General features: G+C 35.8%; 1 protein-coding gene across 1 annotated transcript in view; it reads left to right on the top strand.

Moving 5' to 3' along the window:
• Nucleotides 1-9,199, top strand: part of DNTT (DNA nucleotidylexotransferase) — a 74,560-nt gene that overhangs the window by 41,806 nt on the left and 23,555 nt on the right. Inside the window, exon 8 of the mRNA XM_031063714.1 lies at nucleotides 5,963-6,065. Within this exon, the coding sequence (XP_030919574.1) occupies nucleotides 5,963-6,065 (103 nt within the window). The remainder of the gene's footprint in view (nucleotides 1-5,962; nucleotides 6,066-9,199) is intronic.

Below are 9,199 nucleotides of genomic sequence, written 5' to 3'. Positions count from 1 at the left end.
ACATGAGAAACCAAAATTGCTTCTTTTTTGTACATATATTAAAGCTGTATTCCCCTATGTTGTCTAGTAAGGTTTCTGATCCTAAAGGGAAAGGATTTTTCCCAGTGCTGCTTCATTGCAGAGTTGGATTAACTTCAGAAATAAAATAAATACATTCCACAGCCATGGAAATTGGGTTCCGCCTCCAGTGAATTAGAATTACTGTTACACTGGGTAAGAAAAATAGCATTTTAATGAAGTGTCCACCCTCAAGCACTTTTTCCAGAGAAGATACCTGTGAATCTTTGCCAAATACTTACATAGTTCAGCTGGGTTTATGTTGAATTACTTGGCTGGGTGAAGAAGCTGCTGTATGCTACCTTTGGCAATTCAAACCTTTGTAGAAGTCTGATTTATAGCTGCCCAGGGGAACAGTTCTCAGTTTTCACTATGTTTTTCTTTCAGAGACAATATAACCTAAATAATTCTATTCTTAAATTAGTGGGAAAAGTAATTCTGCAGACAAAGCTATGACAGCAATTTTTTTTTTACCCACAAATTCCCTCAAAATGAATCAGGGTAGTTCTCATAACTGTATGGTATCTTTTCAGTTAAATATATAATTATATCAGTTTTAATTTTAATTGTCTTTGCTAGTGGCAGAATTTATTTCAGTTGATTTAATTATATTATTGCTATTTTAGACATTATTCAGCATCCTATTAAACCATCTTACAGATATTAACTATACCCCAGAAGAGCACTGTAATGTATACTCATTAACCCTCAACGGGCAGGAATTCCAGAATTTCCTTTGATAGAGAATAAAAATTCTCAGTCAGTTTGGATTTAGAATTCTGGAAATATTCAACCCAAAGTTTTTATCAGCTGGTGCAAACCAAGTGCAGTAGGGTGACTGAAAGGCTGGGCCTTGAACTCAGAGTCCATCTATAAAATGTTAGCACAGGTATCTTCCCACACTGGCACTTTTCATCTCCACATGTGATTTTTTGTACCTTACCACCTATGTAGCATTAGAAAGACGAGAATTAATTTTGTCATTGACTGGCAACCACTAGTGTCAAACTGCCTTCAAAGGCAATTAGGATCTAATTCAAATACCAACCAGGAGAGCAGAAATTATCTGAGGAAGCTCAACCCATATCTGTCTTCTACAGAGCCCTGATCAGATCTTGGTTTACTGTTTTCCTCATTACTTCAGGCATGTTACTTTATTTCTGAAAAGTGAAAAATTACTGTTGGCATTCACTGAAATCAGGATATAGATACTTGCAGTGTTAAGATGGGGAGGAATGTTGGTTATTATTTTTAGTAACTATGCTCAAAATTGTCATCTAGTGCTCATCATTAGTTGCATTAAGTAACATGGTAATCTCTACAGTTTATCTTCCTATTTACTACCCTGTCCTGCACTGGAAGGCTTTCCCCGAGTTTTAATTCTGGAATCAGAGTGATCTATGACTCTTAAAACTGCAAACTTAAGGAAGCATTGTGTATGATAAATAGTATAGCTGAGCCTTCTGTCTAATTTGATGAACTCTAAAATGGCACCTTGCTTTAGGCATCCTCATTGATTTTACATCTTTGTCATGTTTAAGGTGGAGATGAAGCACTGAGAGGACAAGTGAAGCTGGTGCTGGAGTCTGGCATGTTTGAGAGCCCCTGGTTTATTCTGACTGAATGTTCCCTCTTCCCCTCTCCCTTGGCTGCCAAAGTGGGCACTGCACAATGCGAGTCAGGCTTGCCAACTCTTACATTTTGTATTCTGCTGTTTCTGCTTTCTGTGTGTCTGGTTTTGATTGTTAACTTTGGTTGAGCTGCTTTTGCACTTCAGTGAGCATTTATTTTCTTGCTACCTAGTCTATATGTATGTGAACCACCATGGCATTGACACTGTTGAATCTAAATGTTGTTTTGGAACTGTGAAGCTGACCTGAATTTTAAGGAAAGCTCCTGAGATAAGGCTGGAAGTGATTTGAAGAACAGTGTACAGAGCTTAGCTGGTCATTTATGCTAGCAAAGGGCTGGTGAAGTATTATGCTGCTACTTAGGCTGTTAATACTCTCTACAGTCAGAATTTGTCAGAACTTCTATTTGTCAGAATATGTAATTGAGAGTTGCTGAGGAAATAACTTCAAATAAATGTTACAGCATTTTCTTGTCTTGGAAGACACTTTCTGCCGCAAACAAAATAACTTTCTAACTTTTAACTATTACCCAGTTCCTGTTGCACAAGCAACAACTATGTTGCAAACATAATAATTTCTTCCATTTAACAAAGTCCTTCAGCATGAAATCAGTGTTTCAGAAACCCTTGCAGATCTGACTCTGCTAATTTCTTGTCAGTGTACTAATTGTGTAAGTAGCAAAGGTTAATGTCCTTCTGAGTCAATAAAGCCATTTACTCTGCATCTAGATTTCAGACCTGAAAAAAGATTAGGGGAGAAAATGTTCTGAAATAATAAACTTGTGATTAAATTATGAATTCAGTAAATTCTCTTTAGGCAAAATATTCAGGGAATTGTACTTATTGATCTACTATGTAGACCACTGCTTTTCTGTTTTATTAAAACTCTAGTAATTTATATGTGAAGATGGGACACTATGTAACAAGGTTTTGAAAATCTGTGGTATCAGAGCCAACAATTATTCTGTAACTATTTTGCAATGGGTAGAAATCTTCTTCTGTCAAACATCCGGGATTTTACTTTCTATGTAATAGTTGTAGCGCTGTCACACTCCAGTACTTCAAGCTTAAAGAATGGTTTTTCTCTTTATAAGAGGTTTATACAAAGAAAATATGTAGTTCTTCATAGTTTGACTGACAGTAACACTGAATTATTTTAATATCTGGCTGTAAGAAATTGTCTGTCCCCTGTTCAATGTCTCAGCAAAGACTGCTTAATAAGCAAATCCACAGGCATGCAGACTACCTGGGATTTGGAATATAAATGTATGTTCCTTTTCCTGAAAGGCACATGTTGGTTGGAGATAGGTTGTAGCAGCAAATTAATCAGGACTGCAGTTATTAGAATTCCTGAGCCACTTCTATTTGGTCAAATTCAACTGATGTCAAACAATAATTCTATGCTGCTATTACAGTGGGAGTTAAATGAGACCCAGCACAGAGGATAGAGTAAAAATATAGCATTGATATCAGAACAGAGAGAAAGAAATGTTTGCACTATGTGTACATTTGTGTGCATGTTCCACTAGTGCTGAAATTACGTGTTTTGCTGGGCATGCACACTAAGGTTACTAGGGTTCCCACTCAGGAACATGCATTTTATGGTACTTATAAATTATTTGTTTGCTGTTTCTAAAATAAGTGATTCTGCTACTTATTCAAGTGTTCTCTTCACTGCTCAAACAAAATATCATTATGCTATATCACAGTATTTTCATTTCTTCAGCTATGTGTAACCTTCTGCAACATTTAATTCCTTTTCCATTGTCACACAATCATCCCTTCGGCAATTACATTTGTTCTTCTTATGTTTATGCATATTAGTCATCTATATTCAAGAAAATCTTCAAATGTCCTCACATATTTTCAAAGTTATAGTTGATGACTTGGAATCTAATAACATCAAGAAAGATAATTCCAACAACCTTAAAGGTAGTTCATTGACTACTAAGAAACACTTACCAGCTTTATACAAGTTTAGTCAGCCAAGAATTGAACACAGTTAATTAATGGTGCACTGTCTTTTACTGTCTTTAGGCTTGAATAAATTATTAGAACAAAAGGTAAGCTGCAGTTTCCATTCTTTTAGGTGCTGGATTCTTATAGCTCCAGCCCAGCGAAGATTTAGGTTTAAATTTGAACAGAAGAAAAATCTGTAAGTGGATTCTGAATAGGAAATCCAAAACTTTAATATTTTCCTGCTTAAAGCTTCAGAAAGCTGAACTCACCAAAAACAAAAAAAAAAGCCACTGAGAGCATTTCAACAAATACTCTCTGTCTTGGGAAATAGAGGGCCAATGAAGCACCTTGGATTTCCTGTGATTTTATGGTTTGATTGATGCAGGATTTTGTAGATGTTGTTAACCTAAAATATGTAGATGTTGAGGAAGCATGGGGAATCAGCTCCCAATTCCATCAGCTTCCAATTTCTTCCTTTAATTTCTTTAAAAAATAATTTTAAGCAAATATTCTTATGCCACTCTGCATCTCTAAGATAGGAATAGTGAATTCCTTACCTTTGAAAAGTATTTTGAGACATGTTAGTAAAAAGTGCTATGTAAGAGCTTTGCATTATTATTGTAATTTTAGAGATAATGAATGGCATCCTACAAAATAACTCAGTGTTACATGGAATACTAAATATTTTCTAACTTCTTGACTTTGAATTGCTGTTCAGTTTCTAAGCCTAGACTGATGCTTTGTTTGAAACCTCTTTGAAATAATTTCTACCTGTTTAAGCAATTTCTATTTTGCTGCAGACACAGCACAATAGTTGCATTATCGTGAGTATGACTGCTTGTCAAATGCAAACCCCAGACTTTCATCTCCTTACAACTTTGTGCTAATGCTGTTCAACTATCCATCAGTTAGATGACTTCCTGTCACACAAATGACAGTTGACAAGTCTGCCTATCAGTTCTGTTCCTACAAATTTCCAAGTTTAGGAAACCAGGTTCAGTTTTAGGTATTATTTTAAGAGAATAAATAATTTAATGAAATTTAAAAAAAAAAGATTTTTTGGGTTGCACAGTTTTATTTTCATTGCTTGAATAGCAGTTCACAAGTTCTCTGAATTCTTGACACAGTGTTGACTGAAGCCCTCCTGGGTAATAACATCAGGTACCCTTGTGGCCATCAGCAAGAGCAGACCTTTCCCATAAACACATGAGAAACAGTTGGAGATGTGCTACACATAAGAGTCACTACTCCAGATTTTGGGCGCTTACTCCATCAACTCCATAAAAGAGAGTTATTCTCATTGCAGAAATCTCTCCTCTCCTCTGCTCATTTCTCCTTAGGCTGGAGTGATTGCACTCAGTAAATATGTGTGCAGTTCGTGTTGTACTACCGAGTCCAAAATGAAAACTTTTTATTGGTTCTGCAATGCTCAGATGAATTGCACTGTGAGATAAATTTTCATGTGTTCTGAAGCATTTTGTAATTCTGAAGGGAAACATTCAATAACATGCTTTTGCCTGTTTTCCAACGATAGCCAAGTCTTAATCAGATTTCAGTTTAACACCTTTGGAAAGTAGATGAAAGACAGGCTGAATGCTTAGACTTAAACAGAGAAAAACAAGAGGTTATGACATAATTTTTCATTAAGAACATTTGCAATTAAATTTTATGCACAGAGATTTAATTATGAAATCCTTAGTGCATGTAATGAACAAGCTTTAGTCACATTAAGGATGAACTGCCCTCAAAAAAAAATCAATCTCCATCTCTGTAAAAAGCATTGTTATATTTAAAAGAAATACAAAATAGTCAAAGGATTTATAAATCTGCTGTTAAAAGAAACAATAAATGTTCATAATCACAGTTTTGTACATTAAAATGTGCATCAAAAGCAAAGAATATTTAAATCTGTGGTAGTTTGATTGACAAGTTTATCTGCTGTTACTGCATTGGATTCATAATATGTAACATTGTATTTTGATTATGCTTTTTTTTTAAATCCAAAGATGACTAAAATCTTCCTTTCTAGGACTTAAGGGGAAGAAAGAAAGAGATTTAACATCTGCAAAATGATCTGTAGTATCTAGTTGAAAAACAGAGGACATAGAAAAAAGTTGTAATTATTATTTTATAAAGAACACTAATAGACCCTATAATAGAAATAAAAGATTCAATTTTGGTTATGTTTGAAGCAACATTGCTATCACTTTATTCTGCAAATTTTTCTTATAATGCAGCAAAAATACTCTCTTTGAAAATGTAAAAATTCAACAGGAACTTAACTCTTTTAATATCCCTGTTATTTATTCCTTCTAGGGGTAAAAATATTGGACATGACATAGATTTTTTGATCACCAATCCAGGACCAAGAGAAGATGATGAGCTTCTGCATAAAGTTATTGACTTATGGAAAAAGCAGGTATGAACTAAAGAGTGCTTGGTCAAAAGAGACACGTTCTAACTCCACTGAATTAAGCCTATATAGCTCTTAAAGAATGTCATATGCCTTGCTACAACTGACTGCAGTATTCTGGAGCAGGATATTGCTGTATTTGATTACTAACCATGATGGTCTAGGTGCATCCTCTAGCTCTGAATGCTAAAGTTGAAGGGTATATCAGAATTGCACACACATTCTGTAATATCTTACCCTAAGAATATGCAGCTGGTCAGAGGTGAGAAATCAAGCTAGGTAGAGTTTTGAGTGTCAGAGAAAATTGTTCTTTTACTTCAAAAAAACGATCTATTTGTTTAATTTCTCCTTGAGGTGGGAGTAGGTTTCCCCAGGGGAAGCTGCTCCAGGGAGATCCAGCTTTAAGTGTACAAATACAGAAAAATTGACACAGTTTTCCATGATATCTGTGTTTGAAAAAATGCACACATCTTCAGGGTCCCTTCCAACCCAAAGTGCTAGACAATTCTGTCATTTCTTAGAGGAGTTGCTCATCTAAGGGATGGATTTTTAGTTGTTTTGTTGGAAGTTTTTTGCTCTTTTTTTTTCCTTTCTGTTCAGCTCTTCAGTTTCCATCAGCTTTAAAGTTGGAAGTGTCTCATTTATAACACATGCAGGTAGCTAAAATATTCCTGGGCCAGAAAAATACAGTATATTGGGAAAAATAAACTTTTGTTTTTCTTCTACTTTTCTAGCCAGCTGAGGTATTTTTCAGCATTTACTACCAACACTATTCAAAGAAATAGACTGCATTTCAACAAGTAAAAGGCCAGCACCCTGAGGTGAATCATCAAGTGCTTCACTGCTAAGCCAAGTCAGCTTTCAGTGCTGACAGGCTGCAGAGGATGCTTTTGAATTGATTCTTGAGCTGTGTACTTCAATTAATGTATAATGGGTTAACACATGAAAGATTAAAAACATCCAACTGCACAGAAGCTTATGTGACTGTATGAGGTTATCTGTTTCAAGATGGTCAAAATCTTTCAGCTGGCTTTGATGGAAGGTCCTCAAACTTGTTTTTTCCCTGGTAAAATGCAACATTAGCTGAATTCCTCTTCTTCCAGTTGATTTTTGGTCTTTAAATGTTAAAAACTTTTATTAATTATTAATTTTTTAGATTTTTCTCATTCCTCTGTGGAAGCTGTATGTGTTGGAGTAGATTGATAGCAGGTACTATTTAGACTACTCAAAAGCAATGAAGCCATGGCAATTAATGAGTGCTGAGGAAATACTCTATTTTTATCAATTATTTTATTATTAATGTATAGGTCCTTTCACAGTTATTATATTCGCTATACTATGAGAAATGTTGCCTTTCTTCTTAGAATAGGTCTTTTCCCTTCTTATACACACTTGAATCTCTAGGAAACCAGGTATGGGTCCTCCAAAAATCATGCTTGTTATAATAGAGCAGAATGGAAAAGTGACAACAGACCAAGGCTAGAGCCTGCCCTGAGTGCAGCCTTTCATTCCTTCTTTTCCACCTACATTACTGAGAAAAATAGCTGTGATCTGAGAAGTCTGACAAGTACTGAAGTTTTTCAGTTCACTTTGAGCTGTTTTCATTAAAAGGAATTGAAAGAAAAGAAATTGAAAATGAATTGTTCTTACCGGTTTTCTTGTTAAGGGGGCTATTTGGTAGAAAGGAGAGCAGGCAGAGTATGGGAGGTCAAGGGTGGCCGGGAGTTTGATAAAAGGATTAGGATTCCTCTAGAAATCCCAGCATGTAGAACATGTCAGAAGCAAATGGTCATGGAAACCAAACCCAAAGAAGCTGGGTTTAGTTTAAAGCTATGGACAATGATTTCCTGTGTTCTGTTTGTCCTCCAGACATTTCATGGTTTATACTAGTTACACTACCTCTCTACTGTGGCATTTGTAATATACAGGCTTTTACTGGCACCACTGAAAAACAAACTGCCAGCAAAATCAAAATGCAAAAAAGAAAGAATTTATACACCTCTTGCCTTTTTATTATCTTTGATTTCCAAGGGAGAGGGGAGGACAGAAAAAAAAACCCAAATAAAGCACTTTGTAGCTTTTTGCAGTAGTCTGCATCACAGCTTGCCACTTTGCTGCTCCTTCTAAGCCCATATTAATCGATGTACATCACGCAGGTCATGATGTTGGCTTCTTTTTGGCAGCTCTGAGTGAAGGATTCAACAATGTTTAACTTCTAAATTATGGACCACAGCTTTAAACAGTTTAAAGGGCCTTTTTCTTATCTCAAAAGTTTAGTGTTACAAGATCCTTCCATTGAAAGCTGCTGAAAATGAAGTGGCTAAGTCAGCACCATTATGGTCTTTGATGCAGCATCACCGGGGATAAACAGGCTGGGGAACAGAGAACACAAAGTCTTCAAAGTAGAGTGGCAAAATGGAAAAGCTGTGATGCAGTATACAGGTTATGGTCTTCATGGTTCCAAAAAGCCTCATAAAGAAAGGAAGAAATTACTTCTGTGGGTTAGAGCTTGAAAGTCTGCGGGCAAACAGGCTGAGCCATCTGTGTCGATGTAGCTTCATTCACATACTGTGAAAAAATGCCTTCATTTTTTGCTGAAAACCTGTATAGCTATATTTAGCACTGTTCCTGTTATATTCATACTTTCAACAATGGAAGATATACTGTTACTACAGGCATTCCTGCACTCTTCAGTTTTTCCCTTTATATTCAGGTAAATATAATGTTGTTTTTTTTTCCTTTGGCTTTAGGAAAATGAGTGATGGAGATGCCTACCTGTGCTTACCTATTTTAATGTATTACTGGTCTGGTTTAAACTTGAGTATTCACCCTTGATGAGGTGATCAGGAAGGGGAAGGTTTGATGTCCCATTAAAGAGGATGGTGAGGAGCAAGTAATATTTCTTCTTTTGCTGGAAACAGATTTTTGGGAACAGGGTTCACAGGAAAGCCGCACATTCATTATTAAGTGACAGCTGAATTTTGCCAGCAACAAAACCTGTTTCTAAGACAAGATACACAAATTATTAAGAAGCCAGAGGAAAGAACCTTTAGTTTCAGATGAAAGAGTGCATAAGGATGCTGAGCTCCTTTGGGAACACATATTGTCTCATCTTTCTTCACAATTCATTATGAATTTTT

This window comes from Geospiza fortis, unplaced genomic scaffold (genome assembly GCF_000277835.1).
Source record: "Geospiza fortis unplaced genomic scaffold, GeoFor_1.0 scaffold130, whole genome shotgun sequence".
NCBI lineage: Eukaryota > Metazoa > Chordata > Aves > Passeriformes > Thraupidae > Geospiza > Geospiza fortis.
The sequence above is the reverse complement of the archived record's forward strand: the minus strand, read 5'-3'. Positions and strand labels throughout refer to the sequence as shown.